The sequence below is a fragment of the Geotrypetes seraphini genome, chromosome 8 (genome assembly GCF_902459505.1).
Source record: "Geotrypetes seraphini chromosome 8, aGeoSer1.1, whole genome shotgun sequence".
Classification (NCBI taxonomy): domain Eukaryota; kingdom Metazoa; phylum Chordata; class Amphibia; order Gymnophiona; family Dermophiidae; genus Geotrypetes; species Geotrypetes seraphini.
In genome coordinates this window covers 191034240-191060580 of record NC_047091.1, presented here as the reverse complement: position 1 = coordinate 191060580, position 26341 = coordinate 191034240, and the positions used below count along the sequence as shown (strand labels likewise).

Here is a 26341-nt window from a genome sequence, read left to right as displayed (position 1 = left end):
GCCTCGGTGCCTCATACCCCGGGGACTTCCCATAGGGGTTCCTCGGGGCATGGGCGGTCCCTGACCTCGTCGAGATCGCTGGGTGAGGCTTCTTGGGGTTCGGGGTCTGGCACCGGTAAGGAGCCTCGTTACTCCCGTGAGGCTTCCCCTTCTTTTTTGGCGACACGGGCTTCTCGATCTCCCTCTCCGCCTTCGAAGCCCTCCTCCTTTTCCAGATTTGTGCTTGAGCTGGGGAGGGCTTTGGACCTTGACCTTATGTCAGGCTCTCAATACACGAAGGAATTTTTGGAGGAGCAGGATTTGCCCTCTCCCCCAAGGGAGACTCCTCGTCTGCCTATCAACAGGGTTCTACATCAGACCTTCCTGAGAAACTTGGACTCCCCTCTTACAGTCACAGCAGTTCCATCAAAGATGGAGTCGAAGTACCGTACGGTCCCTTGCAAAGGCTTCGACAAAGCATAGCTGTCCCACCAGTCGTTGCTGGTGGAGTCGGCGTTGAAGAAGTCTCAGCCTTCTAGGGTCTTTGCTGCGGTCCCCCCCGGGCGGGAGGGACGGACCCTGGACAAGTTTGGTCGTCGCCTCTATTCCAACTCCATGATGGCTGCCAGGGTCCTTAATTATGCATTCACCTTCTCATCCTATTTAAGGCAGATGGTGAAGGCGTTGCCCAGGTATTATGGGGTCATGCCGGATTCCCACAAGGGGGTTTTTGGTACCTTTATGGCCAATTTGTCTCAGCTGCGTCTCTACCTTTTTCACGCAGTTTACGATGCGTTTGAGTTGGCCTCTCGTGTATCCGCCTTTGCAGTGGCGATGCGCCGTCTCGCATGGCTTCGTACCCTGGATATGGACCCGAACTTGCAAGAACGTCTGGCCAATCTTCCATGTGTGGTCTCCGAGTTGTTCGATGAGTCCTTGGAGGCGGCGACCAAACGCTTGTCTGAACATGAGCGCTCTATCGCCTCATTGGTCCGTCCTAAACCCCGGGCCCCGCCGCAGAAGTTGTTTAGGCCTCCTCCGCGGCGATACCCGCAGAAGTCGACGCCGGCTTTCTCGAGGCCTCCGCCCCGGCGTCTCCCTCAGCAGGGCAGAGCGTCCCAACCAAAGCCTCAGGCGCAAGGGACGTCTAAACCGGCTCCATCTTTATGACGTGATGCGCGGTTGGGGGCGGGCCCCCTCCGCACTGTCAAAGGACCCCCTTCCTATCGGGGGCCGATTGCAGGCCTTTCTTCCAGCCTGGGCCGAGATCACGTCGGACGCTTGGGTGCTCCGGATCATCTCCGAGGGTTACTCGCTAAACTTCTTAGCCATGCCGCCAGAACATCCGCCGGGGGCTTCTCCTGGCTGTCGAGACCTGCTTCCTCTTCTCCTGTCGGAAGCCAGGTCCTTGTTGAGCCTTCGGGCGGTGGAGCCCGTGCCCCCGAACCAAAGGGGGTGGGGGTTTTACTCCCGTTACTTTTTGGTCCCGAAGAAGACAGGGGACTTACGCCCCATTCTGGACCTCCAGAGGCTCAACAAGTTCCTTGTCCGGGAGAAGTTCCGTATGTTGTCCCTTCCAGTCCTGTACCCTCTGTTAGAATCGGGGGACTGGATGTGCTCCCTGGACCTGAAGGAAGCATATACTCATGTTCCGGTGCATCCCGCCTTCCGCAAGTTCCTCACGTTCCAGGTGGGGGAGTTGCACCTCCAGTATCGGGTCCTCCCCTTTGGACTGGATTCGTCCCCTCGAGTCTTCACGAAGTGTATGGTGGTGGTCGCGGCAGCCCTGAGATCTCGGGGGCTGCAGGTGTTTCCCTACCTGGACGATTGGCTGATCAAGGCGTCCTCCAAGGAAGGGGTTATTTCAGCGACCCGACAGACTATCATCTTCCTTCAACGTCTGGGGTTCGAAGTGAACTTCCCCAAGTCTCAGTTGTGCCCGACTCAATCCCTTCAGTTTATCGGGGCCGTGCTGGACACGGTTCGCCTCCGTTCGTTCCTCCCCCCGCCACGGTTGGAGGTCCTGCTTCGATTGAGTCGCCAGGTTTCGTTGCTGCCCTCAGTTTTGGCGCAGCGCATGATGGTTCTGCTCGGCTACATGGCGTCGATGGTCCATGTCACTCCGTTCGCCCGTTTGCACCTGAGGCTTCCTCAGTGGACCTTGGCCTCCCAGTGGCGTCAGGATCGGGACCCAGTCTCCTCCCCTATAACTGTGACTCCTTCCTTGAGACGCTCGCTCCGTTGGTGGACCAACTCTTCCAATCTTTCCGGGGGTTTGCTCTTTCTCGTTCCTCCGCATCGCAAGGTCCTAACCACGGACTCTTCGGAGTACGCTTGGGGAGCTCATCTGGACGGTCTGCGGACTCAAGGTCTATGGTCGGCAGAGGACCGGAGTTGTCACATCAATGTTTTAGAACTTCGTGCCATTTTTCTGGCTGCTCGAGCGTTCTGCCACCTGCTGCACGATCAGGTAGTCCTTGTGCAGACGGACAACCAGGTGGCCATGTATTATGTGAACAAACAAGGGGGAACGGGCTCTTGGTCCCTGTGCCGGGAAGCCCTGCGCCTTTGGGAATGGGTGGTCTCCCAGAACATCTTCCTGCGGGCGGTTTACATTCAGGGAGAGAATTGTCTGGCCGACAAACTCAGTCGTCTTCTCCAGCCGCACGAGTGGTCGCTAAACTCCCGAGTTCTGCGCGAGGTCTTCGACCGCTGGGGGACTCCTCAGGTGGATTTGTTTGCCTCCCCGGAGACTCGCAAACTGCCCCTCTATTGTTCTCGGATCTTTTCCCCGTGACTTCACAGATTTCTCAGTCTGTGAGGGAGGTTCTGGAAGCCTCGCGCAAGGTCTCGACTAGGCTTTGTTATTCTCAGAAGTGGACCAGATTTTCTTCCTGGTGTTCCTCGAATCATCTGGATCCGAGTTCGGTTCCGGTGTCTTCGGTTCTGGAATATTTGTTGCATTTGTCCAAGTCTGGGCTGAAGACGACTTCCATTAGGGTGCATCTCAGTGCGATTGCTGCTTTCCATCGGCATATCGAGGGTCGATCTCTCTCTCTTCATCCTCTGGTGATTCGTTTCATGAGGGGTCTAGTGAATGTTAATCCTCCTTTGAAACCTCCTCCTGTAGTTTGGGATCTTAATGTGGTTTTGGCTCAACTGATGAAGCCTCCCTTCGAGCCTATTGACAAATCTCATCTTAAGTTTCTCACTTGGAAGGTGATCTTTTTGCTTGCGCTCACGTCCGCTCGTCGGATTAGTGAGCTGCAGGCTTTGGTTGTGGACCCGCCCTTTACTGTGTTCCATCATGACAAGGTGGTTCTTCGCACCCATCCTAAATTTTTACCTAAGGTTGTGTCTGATTTTCACCTCAATCAGTCCATTGTTCTTCCGGTGTTTTTTCCGAAGCCCCACTCTCATCCTGGGGAAGCGGCGCTTCACACGCTTGACTGTAAGAGAGCGTTGGCCTTTTATCTTCAACGCACCAAGTCTCATCGGAAGGTTCCTCATTTGTTTTTGTCCTTTGATCCTAATCGGTTGGGACGTCCTGTTTCCAAGCGCACCTTGTCCAACTGGTTGGCTGCTTGTATTTCTTTTTGCTACGCTCAGGCTGGTCTCGCGCTTCATGGTCGGGTCACGGGACATAAGGTCCGAGCGATGGCAGCTTCTGTGGCGTTCCTCCGGTCTACTCCAGTGGAGGATATCTGCAAGGCTGCCACTTGGTCTTCGGTTCATACTTTCACCTCCCACTACTGCCTGGATACGTTGTCCAGGAGTGACGGCCGGTTTGGCCAGTCAGTTTTGCGTAATCTGTTTTCCTAAATTGCCATCCTCCCACCTGCCCTTTTTTGGTTGGCTTGGAGGTCACCCACATGTGAGAATATCATGCCTGCTTGTCCTGGGATAAAGCACAGTTACTTACCGTAACAGGTGTTATCCAGGGACAGCAGGCATATATTCTCACAACCCGCCCTCCTCCCCGGGGATGGCTTCTTTGCTGGTTATGGAACTGAGGACCACGAGGTGGGGATGCGCCCTCTAGTGGGCAAGAAGGCATGCACATGCGTGGTGCAGCATAGCAAACTTGAAACTTCAATCAAGTTTGCTTGAAAAGCTGTCCGCGCTGGGGCTCCGTAGATGATGTCACCCACATGTGAGAATATATGCCTGCTATCCCTGGATAACACCTGTTACGGTAAGTAACTGTGCTTTTAGTACCCTTGGAGCAATATGGTACAATATCTGATGGATGATTGCAATGATCTTAAAATGAAAATGTTTGTAGGTGATCCTATATGAATGAGCAGATAGGTAACTTTTGAAGCATGAAAGAATGCTGCCTGAAAGTCCATATGACTGTATTCTATCAATAAGTAGATTGTGATCAACAAGGTCAAACACTGAGGTTAAATCTAAAGACACTAGAAAAACGGGAATCAAAAGATGCACGGATAGAATCGTTAAGAGCTAACAGTGTCGTTTCCATGCTGTGGGCTGTTGCAAAATCCAGTCTGGTAAGGGTGATGTATGTTGGTGACTTCTACAAAGTTTGTGAGCTGCTTAAACACCAATTTTTCTAAAACGTTTGAAAGGAAAATTGGAAACTGGGTGTACTAGGGCAGATTTGTTGCGACAGTTTTTTAACCAAATGAGTTGGCCAAGATAAGGCCTGAGATAAAGATTCAAGGTGAAGAAGTAAAGGGCCATAGTCTAAGGGGCCGAAAACTTGGGGGAAATTTAATGAAATAAAGAAAAAAGAACGTGTGGATGATTCCTGGCTTGGGAGATGTCATTTCATGCTTGATATTCACGATTTCTGGCATTGAAAAATGAAAGGGAGATTTCAGATTTAGATTTTCTTCAGAAGCGCTCAGCCTTACATACATAAGACTTAAGGAGAATACCAGGGAGCAAGGTTCTTAGAATGGATTTGGACAGACAGACAGGACATATGGGGTTGGGGAGTTTCTTGCAGAGAGAAAGAACGCAGGTAAGGCTAGACCAGGGATCTCAAAATCCCTTCTTGAGGGCTGCAATTCAGTTGGGTTTTCAGGATTTCCCCAATGAATATGCATTGAAAGCAGTGCATGCACATAGATCTCATGCATATTCATAGTCGGGTTGTAAGGAAATATTTCATTGCTTGTTTCAGAGCTTCCAATGATCTGCATTGCTCAGTGCATCTGGACCTCTCTCCAGCTTCTGATTTGATAATTCTCTTTGGAGTATAGGTATGGTCTCAGCTTTTCTGGCCTTGGATCCCTGGTGTGAAGTGCCTCAGGGCTTCTCTGTCATCTATACCTTTTAATGTATTTTTCACTTGCGTTCTGTGGCTTTACTATTTTTTTGTTTATGGAAGTGATGCACAAATCATGTTTCTGTGCCTTACTTATGGAGTCCAGCAGTTGCAGGAAACACCTAGTTAAAAACTGGGGAAATGTGTTGGCAGACACCCATACACACCACCTCCTAGCTTGATTCTTGCGGGCCTTCAATTCTTATTGTCTTCAGTCTGCAAGGAACATACATAAATTTAAATTAATATTCCCTTCCATTAAAGGGATTCGAACGTTAGGTAGGCTTTCACATTCTTTGGCATTTACTATGGTGAAAATCTGGAATGATCTTCCTTCAGTTATTAAAACTCTCTTTGTTGACTTGCTGATAACTGATAGAAACCCCCTAGTCGACAACTGTATGTTGACATTCACCGATTCTCCCTTTTTTATTATTGTTTATCAATGTTCTTAAGATTATGTTTTGTTAACCGGTTTGAGTCCCTCTGGAATGACCCGACTAAAGATTAGATAAGACTAAAGATTAGATTAGATTACTGGTAGCATATTCAGCTTTTAATGCAGGGTTCAGGAGCAAGAAGTTGGTTTTGGTTCTGTGGGAGGTTAAGGCTGCAGAGGTTTCATGTGTACCGTTCTCGATTGTTTTACTAGGGAAACTATGAGGATGTCCATCTTAAGGGATGGTGGACATCCCATTGATTGGGTAGGTCCCTCAGGAGTTAACCCTGCAAGTTTTGGAGGAAAAAGGGGGCCTTAGGAGACCAATTTCTGCCCAGAGTGGGTCTCTACCACTTCATACTGGATTCTTGAGATGGTTACCACTGCAGGAAGATAGAGTATTGAAGGGGTTCTGCTAATGTTTTGATGAGTCTAAGATCTTGTGGCATTTTGAGAGCCAGGATAGTATTATATGTGCTTTGTAGTCCTAATTCCTCTGTTCTAGTTTGATCCTAAAGGGAATATGTCTATGGGTGTTCTTGTTTCCATATGGAGTCTTTGCGTTAGATGTTTGCAGTGGTAATTCATGATGGCTGAAACGTCCATTCCACTTAGATGCAGTAAGACCCAGACAACTGTGACAATAAAGGCAATTCCTCTTTAATTGACTCCAAAAATACACTTTGTCCAGAGCCACACACAGAGTTCATTTGGTTCAGGGCTTCTCCTGTAGTCTTGTCACTCTGCCGAGGACCTCTGGGTTAAAGGTGATAGTGGCAGCCGTCAGCATCGTGGCGATCGCACCATAAGACACAGGTGGATGGAAAAACTAAGGAGGGCTAATCAAATTTCATGCTTGCTGGGGAGTTTACAGAATAAAACGAAACAATCCTGGTCAAAGGCATGCAAGAAAACATGAGTCCCGGTTGAAAGAATGAGGGGAAATATGAATGAGACTTTGAGTCAGTGTCTGGGATTCAAGGGGGGTCTGCTTTACTGAACCTCCCAGACTGATTGTTGAGGTCTCCTAAGTACCAGCTTAACTTCTGGGTATGTGAAAATTGGACCCAAATTGGGCTTAACAGAAGAAGGAGGGTGGCGGCTACAGAACCACCCCATCCTTGCAAGAAAGACAGGATTTCCAGAGAGCTGTATTTAGAAAGGGGGTATTTGCTTGAAAAGTTTCTCTTGATTTGGTCATTGCATTACGTGGGCTGGGATGTTCCCGTTCCAGCACTAAGAACTCAAGGACCTCTGCAGGAAGCCAAGCGTCCGTCCCTACCGCGTACAGAACAAGGCTGTAATCAGTGGCCAAACATGGACTCCCTTACCTTCTCTGGTCCCCGTAATTCCAGATTTCAGTACTGCAGCTGGAGCTCCGGCACGCTTCAGGGAGGAGGGGGAAATCCACTGCCTTCTGTAATTGGAAGAGTCTAATTACAGGAGAGGAAGAAGTGGTGAAGAAACCAAGAGCTTGAAAGGGAAGCAAGACGGTGTTCTATATTTCTTATTAGAGTGTCTCTCTACACAGAAATAAAGGTTAAGAAAGGAAACAGAGAAGATGAGTAACTTAACTCATTTCAGGGCTACGTTTTTGAGGCTAAACACACTTCTGCTCACGAGAGAAGAATGTTTAAGCACTCAAAAGTTACTCCTGGGTCATACTGATTTAGGGTAACTCTTTATTGGGCAATTTTTTAAAATAACCTTCCCGACAACAGATGTGTTCTCAGCGAACGGAAGGGCTCATGACTTTTATATAGCAGCTCAAGGTACTTACAGGTAAGGTAGGTATTTTCCTGTCTAAGAGCCATTCGGTAAGCTGGCATCCAATGTTAAGTGCCAAATACATACCCGGGTTATGGAATAGCAGCACTCAGACGCGTCATTGGCTCCAAGCGCTGTGCTTTAAAATATTTCTTGATGCATGGCTGCAAGGAGGGCATTGACGCAGGCCAAGCGTGGGTGTGTTGTCACGTGATGTACACAATTTCTAGAATATCAGCTGCGTGTCGCATGGCACCCTTAGGCATACCCACTTACAGTAGGCCGATGGGTGATGTCATTTCGTGATCTCAAGTGTTCCGGTGCAGCAATGAGCCATTATGCTAATATTATGTGACCCCTTTGGTTTTCCCTGAAACCATTATAGACGTGGTCACCTTGTAGAGGATTTACCTCTGAAGTTTGTACCTGAGGCAGCAAAGGGTTAAATGACTTGCGTAAGATCACAAGGAGCCACAGTGGGATTTGAACTCAGGATCTCGGCCTGCTAGCCTGCTGTCTGGGAGCAAAACAGCTCTCTGAAAAATTTTAACAGAATGGGACCAAATTTTTGCTATGGGGAGAAATCTGGTGAAAAGACACTTAAGGCTTGAAAATAGGCCAGATTAGATTGTGGGTTCCAGAGAAATAAAGACCCCCCCCCCCCCCAATTGGCCCAGTGGGTTTCTACAGGAGAATTATGTCCTGGTTCTGCAGGTGCCTCCCCTCAGTTCTCTGGTCTCACACATCTACCCATCTATCTTTCTTCCTGGGGGCAGAGGGGGTGCTATTTTTCTCTGTATCTTGCTTGTCTAAGAGAGAATCAGCGACCCATGGGTGACGTCAACACAACAGGGCCATGTGTGAGTCCCTTTCCAGTGTGCATATTCATTCTGTTTCATCTGCCCAGAAAAATGGTATGGATTCTGCTCTCCCTCTTCAACATTCCAGCACTATCCTCTGACCCTACACTGGGTCCAGTGCTTTTTCGTGAGCCGGTGCTTCGAGACTATCACAGGATGCTTCTATTTCTCCATAATCAGACTTGAATTTGCAATGTCTGATCTCTTCCGCTGGTGGGTTTGGGGATCCCAGCCAGCTATAGTGGGGGGACAGCTTCTGACTCCTCTTCCCCCCCCCACACCGGTGGCTTTGCTGGTGTCATTTGTTTTGCTAAATAGGAATTATGAATACGAGGCACGTACACCCCTATGGAAGCTGTGAGTGCTAGGGATGTATACCTGTAAGAGTGGCTTTTGTAAAAGTCATATTTAGACGACGTGTAGTTGTGTACTCCAAAAGGACATTTTAAGATTGTTTATGAAGGATTGCATGGGTAAATAAGTTCCAGATGCGTTCCTTCTGGTAACAGGGTGCTTTCTTCCTGTATAAAAGCTATTGAATATGAGTCCCAGTTCTTGGTGTATACCTGGGTGAATCACATGGTCTCCAGTGGTGTAATACCTTCTGTCTGTCTCTATCTCTATCTCGTCACTTCCTGGGAACTTGTGGCAGCCATTTTTGATCAAGGCTTTCATGAGCCTTCCTGCCCCGCTTCATCACTTCACCATCAGGGCTTTTAAGTCGGGTGTGGAGGGGTCTGGGAGTTGGGAGGCTCATGAATAACTGAATTTGTGAATGCCAAACCCGGGAATGTAGAGAGAGACCTGTAATGTAGTGGGAGTGCGTGGCACAGTGGTTAGAGCTACAGCCTTAGCACCCTGAGGTTGTGGGTTCAAATCCCTCGCTGCTCCTTGTGACCCTGGGCAAGTCACTTAATCCCCTCATTGCCCCAGGTACACTAGATAGAGTTTGAGCCCAAGGGTTGATAAAGTACCTGAATATAAAAAAACACTTAGAGTATAAGTGGTATAAAAATAAATAAATTATGATGATATGGCCAATAGATGTCCTTGCTGGAAATGTACAGAGATGGCACACCCTCCCTCTGCCCTAGAAGCGGCATCCTGGCCAGCCCAAGGAGCGTGGATTGAACCATGAATCTCTCCTATGAGGGTCCAAAACAGATATTTTTAATGGAAGCCACGTTTTTCTACTTATTAGGCATAGCTTCTAAATACTGCACATCAGACAGACAAAGGCTATAAGTTGCAGCTAGGCTGAATTTGGTGGATTTGAGGAGGCGGGGGAGGCCGCTCCCTCCGCTCAGTTCTTGCCAGTTTGTGTGAATGTCATGGAAAGAGCAATTCTGACCTCTAGTGGCCAGAGCTGGGTGAGACGAATGATGTGAACAGTTCAGGGCAGATGTTTTGCATTTGAAATGCCTCCCCCTCTCCGCATTTCACCATTTTGAAAAGCTGTTTCTGGGCTGGAACAAATGGGTGGAATTCCACAGTTCTGTCATTTTGGGTAACTAAACTGTTTCAAAAACAAATTAATGCTTGGTTACTTCCACCAGCATTTTGTATTTTCTTTTTTCTTAAAGGTTTGGCTTTTTCTTCAATTTGAATGTGGTGGTTTATTATACTCGAGGGGGGTGGGGGTGGGAGCAGCCTTACAGGTAAATGAGGCAATGGTTAGAGCACCAGAATTTGGAGAGGAGCAAGCAGAATCAGCGTCCAGCACTAGTCGCCATACATGAAGAGAGACACGGTACAACTTGAAAGGGTCCAGAGAAGAGCGACTAAAATGGTTAAGGGGCTGGAGGAGTTGCCGTACAGCGAAAGATTAGAGAATCTCGGCTTCTTCTCCCTCGAACAGAGGAGATTGAGAGGGGACATGATCGAAACATTCAAGGTACTGAAGGGGATAGACTTAGTAGATAAGGACAGGTTGTTCACCCTCTCCAAGGTAGGGAGAACGAGAGGGCACTCTCTAAAATTGAAAGGGGATAGATTCCGTACAAATGTAAGGAAGTTCTTCTTCACCCAGAGAGTGATGGAAAACTGGAACGCTCTTCTGGAGGCTGTTATAGGGGAAAACACCCTTCAGGGATTCAAGACAAAGTTAGACAAGTTCCTGCTGAACCGGAACGTACGCAGGTAGGTCTAGTCTCAGTTAGGGCACTGTTTTTTGACCTAAGGGTCTCCGTGTGAGCGGACTGTTGGGCACGATGGACCACTGGTCTGACCCAGCAGCCTCAATTCTTATTTCTTTATGGAGCAGAAGAGCTGCTGAGGGTTCCTAGGCCCTGGCAGGCAGAGAGAGAACAGTCGGCCAGCATGTTTGTAATGCCTAATCACAGGGCCTATGTGTCCTGATGCTGATGTCACCTGGTGGGGGGGGACGTAGCACAGCTGCTCTGAGTGAGTTGGGGGTCAGTGGTACAGAGCAGGTACAAGGCTGAAGCTTGCAAACAAATCAATTTCAAAAAATAAATATTTCCATGAAATTGAGGAATATAATTATCACCATGGGCTTCCGATAAGACATGTTGTTTTATCACTATCGTATTTATTCTTTTAAAAATTTAGATACCGCCTAAGATCTAAGCAGTTTCCATAAAATAAACATACATAGTTTAAACACAAAACTTAAAATGAACAAACTTCCATTCACTCCAAACTGAAATTAAAACCTCACTCTCTCTCAACTAAGAACCAATTCACAACCTAGAAGTTCCTTCAAAAAGTTTATCCACAACATCTTGGGCTGTTTTAACACAGGTTTCATTCTATTCAATGAGACCTAGTTACTAAGAACATCAGAAGAGCCTTAGTGGGTCGGACCAACGGTCCATCAAGCCCAGTAGCCTGTTCTCATGGTGGCCAATCCAGGTTCCTAGTACCTGGCCAAAATCCAAAGAGTAGTAACAGTCCATGCTCCCGATCCAGGTCTTTCTCAATAGACTCTGGACTTTTCCTCCAGGAAAACACCTCTTAATGATAATCCGTATTGATAACATATCCCTTGAAATAAATTAAAGAAAAAAGAAATTTCTCTAGAAATAGAAAATCCTCGCTCTATGTAATAAAAATGAGTCAAGTACAGGACAATCAAGCCATTGTGACATCAGTTGTGAGGTTGGCTCTCATTGGTGGAATGTGGCATTATGACATCACAGTATCAGAATGAGCCAAATATAGGACAGTGAAGCCATTGTGACATCACTGGTGAGGTTGGCTCTCATTGGTGGAATATGGCATTATGACATCACAATACCAGCTGTGGTCACCAGAGGCTAGAACTCTCATACTGGGTGGGGTTTCCATGTTAAGTGCTACTGTTAGATGGGCTATTTTACTGTTGAAACCAAGTCTCATTGTATGAAACGGGACCTGTGTTAAAACAGCCTGTGAGAGGAGTAAAATAAACCGTCTTATTGGAAATCCACCTTGATAAGTACATTCACTAACTGGTGCTATTTTAACACAGGTCCTGTGTAGTAAGAAGCCAGATTTTAGCAGTAGCTCACATTAATAACTCCCTCCCCCCGCCCTAAATCTTTAAAGATTGGAAATGTCTCGTAGCAGGGCTAAATCTTACTGAGCTGCTGTTAAATCCTTCATTACAACATACAAAATAACCAGTTCTGCCCAGTAATTAGGATTTGGGGCACAGTGGAGATTTTATGTTCATTCCCCTGGACAAACCTGCTAAGATCGCCCCCCCCCCCCCCCACCCGGTGGTTTTGCTGTCTTATGAGCGCTTGTGGTATTACATGTCAGTGAGGAACATTTTAGACCAATGAAACTGAACCCCCAAGATTCAGAAGGGATGAATGGATTGGAGGGGTCTGGGAACAAAAATTCAAAATCTTTACCCAATGTATTGATTAGAATGTGATTCAAACATACCCCTTCTTTTACGAAGTGGCGGTAACCGCTCCGATACTCATAGAATTCCTGTGAGCATCTGAGCAGTTACCGGCGCTGAAACCCGCGCCATGCGTGAATAAAAGAGGGAGGTTGATGAATTCCAAGAATACACCCGGTAGCATCTTCAGGGCATCTCTCACACAAGCACAGGCGTGCGAGGCTGCTTTCTAGTGCCGCAGCAAGTTCCAGAAAGAGGAGACGTACCCCCAAGTGTTCCAGGTAGTCACTTACCCCCTCCCCCCCACTTTTACTAAAGCGTAATAGCGGTTATTAGCGCAGGGAGCCACGCTGAATGCTCCACGCTGCTCCCAATGCTCAGAGTTCTGTGACCATTCAGCGCAGCTCCCTGCCTTAACCGAAATCACACTTTAGTAAAAAGGGGGGTGGGGGTAGATAATGCTCTGCATGACCACTTCAAAGATATATGGAGAGTGTGGCGCAGTGGTTAAAGCTCCAGCCTCAGCATCCTGAGATTGTGGGTTCAAACCCACGCTGCTCCTTGTGACCCTAGGCAAGTCACTTAATCTTCCACTGCCCCAGGTACATTAGACAGAGTGTGAGCCCCCCAGGACAGATTGGGAAAATGCTTGAGTACCTGAGCTCCCCTGGGAGAATGGTATAGAAAACGGAATAAATGAATAAATATCAAGTGATGATCAAGCTTACATAAGCTGACTATGGGCCTGAATCGTCAAGATGTCGGTCCCTTTTGCTGAATCTGTATTTTCACAGGGCCCTGTGGGTCACTTTTTTTAAGGGGCTGCTCCACGGTGTCTGTTAACCTCTAATGTGTAGCTGAGAGCAAAAAAAAAGAAAGACCCCCCCTCCCCAGAGAGGATACCTAATTTATACATGGGGCCCGTTTGTTTAAATATATGCAATTACTCAGTGGTATGCAAATAGAAAGCGCTGCCTACTCAGAAAACTCGCACAACTGCACTCGCCAAAAAGAAATGTCAAGACCCAAGATTGTTAGTTCCTGAATGGAGGAATGGCTGGAGCCCTGGGCTGAGAACTAGGCAAGCCCAGGGTTCAAATCCCACCGATGCTCCAGCAAGTCACTTTAACAGTCTGAAAGCTCTCGAGGAGCCTAGCAGCAGCCGTCAACCAGACTAGCTTGCTTGCCATCATGGAGGACATTTATGTTTGAATTGCCAAAGTGCCACCCTGTGGTCTAGTTCAGTGTCCATTCTGTAGCTCTTACCCAAAGGCCTTAATTGAGGGACTTCCATTATCAATTTAAATGAGCAAAGCTGATAATCCATCTGTCTTCTTGCTGCTTACATCTCATGCCATCCACCCAGTAAGTAACTGCGTTTTTCCAGTCCTTTAAGATCCTCTTTCAATGTGGGGCATCACGTGTTATGTTTGCAATGTGGAACTTCCACCACTAATTGCCTTAAACGGACTTTGAAGAAGCCGAAGTGTCATTTGTGTTTTTCCATTCTCTCTGCAGGCAAAGCGAGCACTTCAGCGTGGCGCAACTGCCGTCATCTTTGATGTGACTGAAAACCCAGAAGCCATCGAGCAGGTAAAAACCTTTCCCTGAGCTACTGTGGGTTCAGCAGAATAGAGGGAGGGGGCAAGTTGTACTGTACAGGGGTATCGTGTGGAGGAAATATTTTTTCATTCAACAAATGTGGTAAGAGCGGTTAACATAGCTAGGTTTAAAAAAAGGTTGGACAAGTTCCTGGAGGAAAAGTCCATAGTCTGCTATTGAAACAGACATAGGGGAAGCCACTACTTGTCCTGGGATCGGTAACATGGAATCTCACTACTCTTTGGGGTTCTGCCAGGTACTTGGGACCTGGATTGGCCACTGTTGGAAACAGGATACTTGGCTTGATGGACCTTCAGTCTGTCCCAGTATAGCAACTCTTATGTTCTTATGTGAACCAAGCCTAGGACAGTCAAGCCATTATGACATCACTGATGAGGTTGGCTCTTGGGCATTGGTGGAATGAAGCATTATGACATCACAATCTCAGCTCTAGAATGTTGCTACTATTTGGGATTCTGCCGGGTACTTAGGACCTGGGTTGGCCACTGTTGGAAATAGGATACCGGGCCTTTGGTCTGACCCCGTAGGGCTGTTCTTATAAGATGATTGCAGTTCTGTAGCTGCTACTGCCTGGGTTGTACCTGTCTCTGGTGGAGAGAGAGTTGTGACATATCTGCAGTCAGAAAGTACTGAAGAGCAGGACAGTCTGTCTCCAGCAGGTGGATGGGTGCACTGTTCAGCCTCTGGTTCCTTATGCTGCGCTTCTGAGCCAGTTAATCACCTGTTCCTCAGTTAAGCTTGATGGGTGCCTGGCTTCTGCAAAGAGATCTGACAACATTGGAGGAATGGCAGATGAACTTCAATATAGAGAAATGCAAGGTCATGCATATAGGGAAAAAGAACCCGATGTTCAGCTACAAAATGGGGGGGTTGGCTCTGGGGGAAAGTAACCTCGAAAAGGACTTGGGAGTGTTGGTGGATACAACAATGAAACCAACGGCGCAATGCGCGGCAGCCTCAAAGAAAGCGAACAGATTGTTAGGTACTATCAAGAAGGGTATTACAACAAGAACGAAAGAAGTCATCCTGTCGTATCGGGCAATGGTGCGCCCGCACCTGGAGTACTGTGTCCAGTATTGGTCACCGTACCTTAAGAAGCATATGGCGATACTTGAGAGGGTCCAGAGGAGAGCGACACGAATGATTAAGGGCATGGAAAACGTTTCATACACTGAAAGGCTGGAGAGACTGGGGCTCTTCTCCCTGGAAAAGCAGAGACTCAGAGGAGACATGATAGAAACCTACAAGATCATGAAGTGTATAGAGAGAGTAGAGAGGGACAGATTCTTCAAACTTTCAGAACATAAAAGAACAAGAGGGCATTCGGAAAAGTTGAAAGGTGACAGATTCAAAACAAATGCTAGGAAATTTTTCTTTACCCAGCGTGTGGTGGACACCTGGAATACTCTTCCAGAGGGCGTAATAGGGCAGAGTACGGTACTGGGGTTCAAGAAAGGATTAGACAATTTCCTGCTGGAAAAAGGGATAGAGGGGTATAGATAAAGGATTACTGCACAGGTCCTGGACCTGTTGGGCCGCCGCGTGAGCGGACTGCTGGGCACGATGGACCTCAGGTCTGACCCAGTGGAGGCATTTCTTATGTTCTTCAGATTCATCTCTCTGATGCTTTGTGGAACTCTCCCCCATCTGTCTCTTCTCTCTTTTGTAAGCACAACAGCTGTAAGATGAATGTTTTGTGTGCACTTCCAAGTCTTGCTTCTCGCATGGTAAACTGGCTTGTGGAGATTGTGTGTTGGGGGAGAACTGGCTGTCTTTGCTCAGAACCTCAATAAGGACTGTACTTGGATTTGTTTTTGCAAACGGAGAGCCTCAGCCTCAGCACTGGCAAAACCACTTCGGATGAGGGAACTGGGAACTGTTTGCAGCTGTTGAATTTTGCTGGTTCTGTCGGCATGTGGTTCTCCTCAGAAGACCATGGGAACGATGGCCATGTTGATAGGAGGCACTGCAGAGAGGGCTCCTGATCTTCCCACATGCAATAGAGCTGTCATTGGTCTTGTGATTGCTTCAGGCACATTTCTTGAAGCAGGAGCAACCTGATTTTCAGTGCAGCCTTTATTTTTTATCTGCCTACTGCCCCTCCTGCTCCCCCCAAATCTCTATTTGATCTCCTAGGAATCAACTGATGAGGCTTTCTCATTTTCCCCCTCTGTCTGATGAGGCCTGGTTTGCTCAGAGGATTCTTCACTAGGAGAGCCATTGGAGGAGGGAATGACCCCAAAGCAGTATTCTAATACTTAGGAGTTGGCGGCTTTTTCCATTGAGGAGCCTTTAGCTTTGGCATCTGGATCACAGACTTTGTTGACTTCGTTCAGGGGTCCATCTAAGGCTTTCTCCATACATCCTGATGTTCAGGATCTGATTACAGTAGGATGGGTTCCTCTAGATGCAGGCCTTAAGGTAAGAAGGGCCACGATATGCCTCTTTTCCTTAGTATCTGAGCAGAAGGAAAAGCGCCAGCTCACGAGGGTGGATTCCTTTACAGTGGTGATTAAGACAACTACCCTGTGCAGGTGGGAATTGCACTGATGGATTTGCAGAATCAGAAGCTGGAAAATGCATTGAAGTAAGCTTTTGAGGTGGTCTCGCTGTGTCTTCAGGTGACCATTTGTAACTCATTAGTGGTAAGGGCTTGCCTGAAGTGGTATCTGAAGGCCAGGACCCAAGAAGGGCTCCATTCCACCCAGTTGGAGGTACAGGTGAAGAATTTGACTTCTGCGGACATCCTCTGAAATAAGACATCTTTGGCGGTGCACCTGGATATTATCTGGTTCTTGAGAGGGGTGGGCTGCCAATGGCTTCACCTTGGTCTACGTTGCCCAGAATGGAATCTCGGTTTGGTCCTTTGGGCTCTTCACAAACCTAAGTTTGAACCTGTTAGGAAAGCCATTTTGAAGGTGGCATTCTTGGTAGCTATTTTGTCGGCGTGTCATGTTTGAGCTTCGGGCACTTTGTTGTGGAAGTCCCTTCCTCTATTTTACAGAAGCAGGAGTCTCCCTCAAAACGGTTCTTTCCTTACTCCCTAAGATAAGTGTTGACATTTCATATTTACCAATCTGAGGAACCTCTGCCCTTTCATAGGGAAGATGGGGAGGCTTGAAGCTCCTGGATGTGCATAGGGTCTTCCAAAGGTATCTGGAGGCCACAAATGAATTTTGAAGACTTTTCATACTTTTGGAAAACTGGGCCTGATGGTGTCCAAGCGCACGATTACTAGATGGCTGAAGGAGATGTTGTTGTGGGGAATCAACCCTCTTCTGATTTACGAGCTTGTTCTGTGAGATGCATGACTACCTCATGGGCCTCTTAGGTATCCCCAGTGCATATTTGTAAAGCAGCAACATGGTCATCTCGGGATACTTTTTACCAATGTTATAGAGTAGTAGATGTTTGCAGCTAACTCAGAGGCCAGTTTTGAATCTTTGATTCTATAGATGGCAGTGCCACCCTACCCTCTCTAGGGATTGCTTTTGGATATCCCAGAAGCTCCGGAATAGTGGGGAGTTACGTAATGGAAGGAGAAATTAGAACTTAACTGATAATTTTCTTTCCTCTAGTCCTTACCACTATTCCAGGAGCCCACTTGTGGTTCTGAGTTTTTAGGTCAGTGCAAAGAGATGTCTGGCAATGGCTGTCATCTTTCCTCTACCTGGTTCACCCTTTCTGCAAGCTTTCCAGAGGAATAAGCACTTTCTCTTTCAGTTAGCTTCTGTTTACACGTTTGTTCACAGTTGTGTTTTATACTGGATTTATTTCATTTTTCATGTCTGGGGAAGTTCTGAAGGGCTGGATGGTTCGACTGCAGGTGTGTCGCAACTCAGTTCTGTGTTTTCTAGCTCCCCCTGCTGCTTGATGACATAACTACTTCTACAAATGCTGGAATAGTGGGAAGGACTAATGGAAAAAGAATTTAAGTAAGTCATAATTTCTCCAAATGTTATATGGTTTGGTTCCAGGATATGTGCAAGATAGGATTGAACTTCCTGCATGTAATGTTACATAGCTAGTTACAGAAAAATTTTAATTCTTCACTATTGTAAAAATATAAAATATAGTTTATATCGGCCTATTCTGCTGGGTTTGTCTCTCAAGGAACTAAGTGGTGGAATTTGCTTCCAGAGGAGATAAGGGGCGATGAATGGGTCCCAGGTTTGATACTGCCTTTCTGTGTGGGTGCACGCAAAGGAAACCATTTCTCCATAAGAGATTTTTGTCTAAAGGAGAGTAGAGTTTAGGAAGCCGCAGGAGCGATTCTCCCACTGCAAATGCACCAAAGCTTATGGGAATGGAAAGGGCTGCAGGAGAGTCTCTACCGTGGCTTTCTAAAAGGAACCCTAAATAAGGTTTTGTAAATACTTAAAAATATTTTCTTTTTGGATCTCTTACTATCAAGAGAGTATTAAAAATGCTTGATTATCCATAAAAACAAAGAATAAAATTGGGGGAATGAATGCCAATTAAAATATGAGTGACCACAGACTTTGATTTAATTTTAATTTTTTTGAAAACTAATTGTGTCTGATGTCTGAACTGTGTGGGATAAAAGTGTCAAGAAATAAAGTGAAACCCTGCAGATGCTTTGCAGAATCCACATGGTCACAGAATGAGAATTCCAGGATCACATTGCCGACAACGCCCAATTACAAAACCTTCAGGAAAGAATGGAAAACCATGCTATTCAAGAAATTTATCAACTGATCTAACTAAACCTTCCCAACTCCCCAGATCTTATTGCATTTTCCAACTATCAACCTTGTATGCCCAGGCCAATTCTTTAGAACTGAAAGATATTTGTGGGATAAAAGACACCAATGTAATGTATTCAGTGGATAACCAGCAGATGTTCTTTTATCTACCAACCTTTTTTCATTTGGGGCAATTATTCAACCTGTTATATCATTCCACAGACTAGACGTGGCTGGAACCAAGGCATCATTTCCAGTACCTCGAGAGGGTATGGCCAGAGGGAATTACTCTGGGTGATGCCACTATTTTTGTTAAGAGGTGGTGGAGACAGAGACTGCATCTGATTTCAAGAAAGTCTGGGATAGGCAAGTGGGATCTCTTAAAGAGAGGAAGAGATAAGGGTTACTGCGGGTGGGCAGACTGGATAGGCCGTTATCTGCCATTGTGTTTCCATGTTTCTATATTAAACTCACTATAGAAGGGAACTTTAACCCAGTGAAAATTCACGGAGTAGCTGTGTATAGAGACCATCATTGCATGTTCACTGTCTCTCCCACCAATAACCATAGAGCATATGTTCTACCAACTCCACTAAATCCTCCATTGGAAGCAAAACAACTTATCTTGGTATGTTAGGTGATATGGCCAACACAGCTGCTTCATGCACTTCCTTGATCACCATAATTAATCTGGTGGTCGGTGAAATCTGGGGGTCGGTGAAAATGTACCAGATTAATTATGGTGATCAAGGAAGTGCATGAAGCAGCTGTGTTGGCCATATCACCAAACATACCAAGATAAGTTGTTTTGTTTCCAATGGAGGATTTAGTGGAGTTGGTAGAACATATGCTCTATGGTTATTGGTGGGAGAGACAGTGAACATGCAATGATGGTCTCTATACACAGCTACTCCGTGAATTTTCACTGGGTTATAATTGTGGGTCTGAGCGTTCACTATTAAGCACACTTAAAGTTTTGAAGTGATTATTCATACAGTATGGTATTTCAAGGTGATTAATGAAAGTTGAGTCTATGTTTCTATTAGAGAATGACAGGGGGAATAAATCTGTCCCCGTCCCACCGTCCCCTTCACCGCCCCATCACTGTCATTCCCTTCACCGCCCCGTCATCGTCACCGCCATCCCCTTCACCGCCCCGTCACCGTCCCCACAGCATCCATATAAGCCTCAGTACTGCAATATTTAGCTTATGCCTTCCTTATATAGAAACATAGAAATAGACGGCAGATAAGGGCTACGGCCCATCTAGTCTGCCCACCCTAATGTCCCTCCCCTACCTTCGCCCTGTGAATAGATCCCTCCCCTACCTTCGCCCTGTGAATAAATCCCATGTGACGATCCCATTTGGCCTTAAAATCAGGCACGTTGCTGGCCTCAATCACATGCAGTGGAAGACTATTCCAGCGATCAACCACCCTTTCTGTGAAAAATAATTTCCTGGTGTCAGCTCATAGTTTCCCTCCCCTAATTTTCCACGGGTGCCCTCTTGTCGTGGGACCCTTGAAAAGGAAAATATCTTCCTCCGCCTCTATGCGGCCCGTGAGATACTTGAACGTCTCGATTATGTCCCCCTCTCTCTGCGTTCCTTGAGTGAGTATAGCTGCAATTTGTCTAGCCGTTCCTCGTATGGGAGATCCTTGAGTCCTGAGACCATCCGGGTGGCCATTCTCTGAACCGACTCCAGTCTCAGCACATCCTTGCGATAATGCGGCCTCCAGAATTGCACACAGTATTCCAGATGGGGCCTCACCATGGATCTATACAATGGCATAATGACTTCCGGCTTACGGCTGACGAAACCCCTGCGTATGCAACCTATGATTTGCCTTGCCTTGGATGAAGCTTGCTCCACTTGATTGGCAGTCTTCATGTCCTCACTGACGATCACCCCTAAGTCTCGTTCTGCTACAGTTCTTGTTAGGATCTCGCCATTAAGGGTGTAAGTCTTGCATGGATTTTAGCTGCCCAGGTGCATGACTTTGCATTTTTTGGCATTGAAGCTGAGTTGCCAGGACCTAGACCAGCGCTCCAGTAGGAGTACATCGTGCATCATGTTGTCAAAGTTCTGGCTGCTGAACTAGAGAAAGAATGTTCAGCTGGCAGGGCTTTGTTTATAAATTTTTATCAACACAACTAATATACTACTTTATCCTAAAGCAAAAAATAAATAAATAAATAGAATTTTTTTTTTTCTACCTTTGTTGTCTGGTTTCTGCTTTCCACATCTTCTCATTCAATTCCTTCCATCCACTGTGTGTCTTCTCTCTGCGTCTTCCATTTGCTGTTACTGTGCCTCTCCCTTCACCCCCCCCAATTGGTCTAGCACCCATCTTCTTCCCTCCGCTCCCCCATAGTCTGGCATCTGTCTTCTTCCCTTCCAGCGTCTTCTCCCCACTCTGTCTTCCACATTTCCCTTCAGGGTCTGTTCCTCTCTACCCTCTTTCAATGTCCTATTCCTTTCCACCACCACCCTTCCCTCCCTCCTTTACCATCTGTTCCTTTCTACCAGCCTTCAGCTCCTCTCGCGGGGCCTATCTATCTACCTCCCTCCCTCTTATTTTCGTGGCATGTTACAATGTAATTTGTGCAAGCTGCTGGAGCCTGCGAGCTCGGTCCCTGTCCCATCCCCACAAACCATCTCACTTCTGTGTTCCCTTTCCCCATTTCTAATATCTCCCCTATGTATCTGGCATTGCCCCTCCCCTGTGTCCATATACCATCCCCATGGCATTTCCCCTTTATGTCTCTGTCCCTATGCCCCATGCACATAATTTCCCCTCTTTCTGTTACCTTCCTGTGTCCAGATTTCCCCTATCTTCCTCTTCCATACCAGTGTGTCTCTTCTTTTCAACCCCATCTAGCTTCTTTCCCTCTTTCTTTCCCCACCCTCCTGCTTCCAGCATCTGGCTCACCTGCCTTTCCTCCCCTTTCTTTCCTGCTGTGGGTTTCTTTCTTTCCCTCTTCATCCCCTTGGCCCAGAATCTTTTTCCCTTTCACTCCCTCCTTCCTAGTGTGAGCTGGGAATACGCACGATCGTGCGGTCCAGCAGCCCCCACCCACCCGATCGCAGCATTCAGCCAGCTCCCTCCCTCCACCTCACCTTATATTTCGAGTTTGCCGGCTTTCTTTTTCGCCGAGCCGCACGCTTTCAAAAAGCCGCCCACGTGCGGCTGCTCAGTTGTTCAATCTTCTGCTCTGACGCAACCGGAAACAGGAAGTTGCAGCAGAGAAGATTGAACAACTCCAGCAGTCGCTTGGGCGCGGCTTTTTGAAAGCGTGCGCCTTGGCGAAAAAGAAAGCCAGCAAACTCGGAATATAAGGTGAGGTGGAGGGAGGGAGCTGGCTAAATGCTGTGATCGGGCAGGTGGGGGCTGCTGGACCGCGCGATTCTTGATTGCCTCACTGCGGAGACAAGACCATTCACCGCTCCACGGGGCGGTGAATGGCCTTGTCCCCGTCCCCGCAGTGACTACTATTTTTCTTTCCCCGTTTCGGCAGCTACTCGCAGGTAGCCGCGGATAACAACCACTGTGTCATTCTCTAGTTTCTATAACCATAAAGCTCTATGACCTCACAATGCAGGTGTAGAGAGCCTTAGCCTATAGGAAGAGGAGATGCAAATGTTAAGAGCCTTAGCCAATAGGGAGAGGAGGAGATAGTGGATGCTGTGGATGGGCAGACTGGAAGGGCCGTTTGGCCTTTGCCTGCCATCATGTTTCAGTGTTTCTATGAGAGTTACAATGGATTCAGGTTTCACTGTATGGCTTTATGTTAACTCGCTAAGTTGTGTACCTTACGGCAGTTGCGTCCTCTCTTAGATAGATCAGATTTTTTTTCCTGGGTTTTAATTATTATCATTTTGTATTGATGAACTTACCAGCTCCAACTTTGAAAGATCTTTAAATGTTTAAAATGAAGTTGCACGGATGATTTTGAGCAAGAATAGACTTATCAATATTACTTGGTGTCCTTTTTGAGTTACATCAATTGCCCCTAGGGTATCGGATACGGTTTAAGACAATTATGACTGCCTATAAATCAGGTGGTCTCTTTACTAAGCTGTGCTGAGCAGCTAGAGCAGGTTTTCCTGTTACAGCTTCTATGTGTTTAAGCAACTAGTGTGGGTTGTTTTTTTTTTTGTTCTTGCATCTTGCTGGCTTTAACATACATTGGAGCAGATCATGTTTGATTAAAGGGGGGTGACAGGGCGTGGCTGCTGTGGGGGTGTGGGGTGGATCAGGTCAGTGCCATGCAGTGCATGCCACCCTATGAAGTGACATTAAGTGCAGCTATGCCATTGGCAGTCCAGTGACATGGCTTCTGCCCAAAATTTAAAAGTAAAAAGGACAACTTCAGCACCAGTTGCAGCTCCCCCCTGCCCCCCTCCTCTACCACCATCACCCCATGACTCACCCAGGGGTTCACTGGTAGCCTAGTGGCATTAGTGGCATTGCTCCTGTCCTGTTTGGCTCCAGATTTCAAAATGTCTGTTCTGACCCTTTGTGGTAGCCTTGTGGTACTACTGGAACACACTCTCTGCGACTACGGGTAGCAGCAAAAGAATATTAACCTCCATAAAGGGTGCACGTCTCAAGCAATTGGTATTGGAGCCCACCAGGGACCAGGCGTTACTAGACCTAGTTCTCACCAATGGAGATAGCATCACGGAAGTCTCAGTAGGAGACACACTGGCCTCCAGCGACCATAATATGGTATGGCTCAACCTCAAGAAAGGTTTCCCTAAGACAAACACAGCAACAAGGGTTCTCAACTTTAGAGGCACAGACTTCAACCACATGGGAGATTTTGTCCATCAGGAGCTACATAAACAAGCAATATCTGACAATGTGGAGGTTATGTGGTCGTCTCTGAAGTCCATCCTACACGAAGCAACAGACCGATACATAAAGACAGTAAGTAAACGCAGGAGAAACAAAAGACCCCAATGGTTCAGTAAAGAAATTTCAGACCTAGTTAAACAGAAAAAAGACGCATTTATCACCTACAAACATTTAGGCAGAGATGGGGCGAAAGAGGACTATCTAGACAGATCTAAAGCTGTCAAAACAGCAGTTAGAGAAGCCAAACTCCGAATGGAGGAAGAGCTAGCACGGAAAATTAAGAAAGGGGATAAATCTTTCTTCAGCTATATTAGTGACAGGAAAAGAAACAAAGATGGGATAGTACGCCTGAAGCAATCGGACGGTAACTTTGCGGAATCAGATTCTGAGAAGGCAGAACTACTAAATAAATACTTCTGTTCAGTGTTCACCCGCGAAGCGCCGGGAGCTGGTCCACAGCTGCAGACGGGAGATAACCAGAAAGACCCGTTTCAAGATTTTGAATTTACGCCCAGTAGCGTCTATGACGAACTATCAAGACTCAAGGTAAACAAAGCCATGGGACCGGATAACCTACATCCCAGAATGCTCAGGGAGTTAAGGGAAGTCCTGGCAGAACCATTATCTGTTCTTTTCAATCTTTCCCTAAGCACAGGAAGAGTCCCCTTGGACTGGAAAACCGCCAACGTAATCCCACTCCACAAAAAGGGCTGCAGGACAGAGACAGCAAACTACAGACCAGTGAGTCTCACGTCTATAGTGTGTAAACTCATGGAAACACTGATCAAACAGAATCTTGACACAATCCTAGACGAAGAAAAACTGCGTGATCCACACCAACACGGGTTCACCCAGGGCAGATCCTGCCAATCTAATCTGATTAGCTTTTTTGACTGGGTTACTAGACAACTGGACGCCGGAGAGTCACTGGACGTGGTATATTTGGACTTCAGTAAAGCATTTGATAGCGTCCCTCATCGAAGATTACTGAACAAGCTGAAATCGATAGGATTAGGAGACACTCTAACTACATGGGTTGGGGATTGGCTGAGCGGTAGACTTCAGAAGGTGGTGGTGAACGGTACCCCATCCGAAGCATCGGACGTGATCAGTGGAGTGCCACAGGGCTCGGTCCTGGGCCCGATTCTATTTAACTTATTCATAAGAGATATGACGCAAGGACTTAGAGGAAGGGTATCACTGTTCGCCGACGACGCCAAACTTTGCAACATAGTAGGCAAAAGCTTATTACCTGATAATATGACACACGACCTACTGTTGCTGGAACAATGGTCAACTACTTGGCAGCTAGGCTTCAATGCAAAAAAATGCAAGATAATGCATCTGGGTAAGAGAAACCCGCGTAGAACTTATGTACTAAATGGTGAGACCTTGGTTAGGACCACGGCGGAACGCGACCTAGGGGTGATCATTAGTGAGGACATGAAGGTTGCCAATCAAGTGGAGAAGGCTTCCTCCAGGGCAAGACAAATGATGGGGTGTATCCGCAGAGGTTTCATCAGCAGGAGACCTGAAGTTATGATGCCGTTGTACAGAGCCATGGTGAGGCCTCACTTGGAGTACTGTGTTCAGTTTTGGAGACCACACTACCGAAAGGACGTGCTGAGGATCGAGTCGGTTCAGCGAACGGCCACCAGGATGGTCTTGGGGCTCAAGGATCTCACGTATGAAGAAAGACTAAAAAAATTGCGGCTGTACTCACTTGAGGAACGAAGAGAACGGGGAGATATGATTGAAACATATAAGTACATCACGGGACACATCGAGTCAGAAGATGATATCTTCTGGCTCATGGGACCCTCGACCACCAGAGGGCATCCGCTGAAAATCAGGGGAGGGAAGTTTCATGGCGACTCCAGGAAGTACTTCTTCACCGAAAGAGTAGTGGATCATTGGAACAGACTCCCACTCCAGGTGATAAAGGCCAGCAGCGTGACGGATTTTAAGAGAAAATGGGATACTCATGTGGGATCTTTAAGGGAGTAAATTCAGGGGAGGGGATACTTGGAATGGGCAGACTTGGTGGGCTATAGCCCTTTTCTGCTGCTTTTTTCTATGTTTCTATGTTTCTACTGCTAGGGTTTGTCCCTCCCCTATAAAGAGCAATTTGCCCTTTCATGAAAGGATGACCCCTAGAAATAGTGTAGATATATACTGCGCATTAGTAAAAGAGCTCCTTAGTCTCACTTCTGTCCCCTTGTGGTTCTACTTGATGCAGTTGTTCGTGTCATCTGAACGCAGCAGGCAGGTAAGCAAGTTACCTAGGCCAGAGCCTTGTCAGTGTTGCTGGGGTTTTGAATTCTTTATCAGATGATTTAAGGTCCACATTGCATTTGTTGTTTCTACAAATGGATTAGGACTTCTGTATTTTCTCAAGCATTTGTTCCTGATTGTTTTCAAGCATCAAAAAAGTTCAGTAGGATTTTTCTCTAAAATACATAGGTGAAAAGTGTTCATCTGGGATCATAACAACATAGTAAATGTTTGCAAATAAAGACCCAGGGAAGGAGTAGAAGAGGACCAATTCAATTTCCAAAAACTGATTGGTCCTCCCCTACTCCTTTCCCTGAGACTTCTATACATTTGTAGGGTTTGTTGCTTTTCCTGTTTGGCAGATAAAAGACCTGCTGGGTCCATCCAGTCTGCACATCAAGGGGGCCAGAGTTGAATTTGGTTCTCTACACAAGGTTCACTCATTAATTTCTCTCTCTCCCTGCCAATTTTGAGGCACAGGCCATAGAGGTCTGCCCAGCACTGGTCCTACTGCCTAACCTCTGACTTTCATCTCATTTCCCGGCCTCTTGAATTCTGTTACTGGTTTTGTCCTCATAGCCTCCTGCAGGAGAGTATTCCAAGTACCCACTGACCTTGCCTGAGTCTTCCATCCTGCAGCCTCAACTCGCATTCCCCATCTCTGAAAAAGATTAGTTTGTCT

General features: G+C 46.8%; 1 protein-coding gene across 1 annotated transcript in view; it reads left to right on the top strand.

Annotated features, from left to right (window-relative positions):
- The window catches only part of ZNRF3 (zinc and ring finger 3), a 283323-nt gene that overhangs the window by 231684 nt on the left and 25298 nt on the right, over positions 1 to 26341 (top strand). The window contains exon 3 of the mRNA XM_033955185.1: positions 13713 to 13787. Within this exon, the coding sequence (XP_033811076.1) occupies positions 13713 to 13787 (75 nt within the window). The remainder of the gene's footprint in view (positions 1 to 13712; positions 13788 to 26341) is intronic.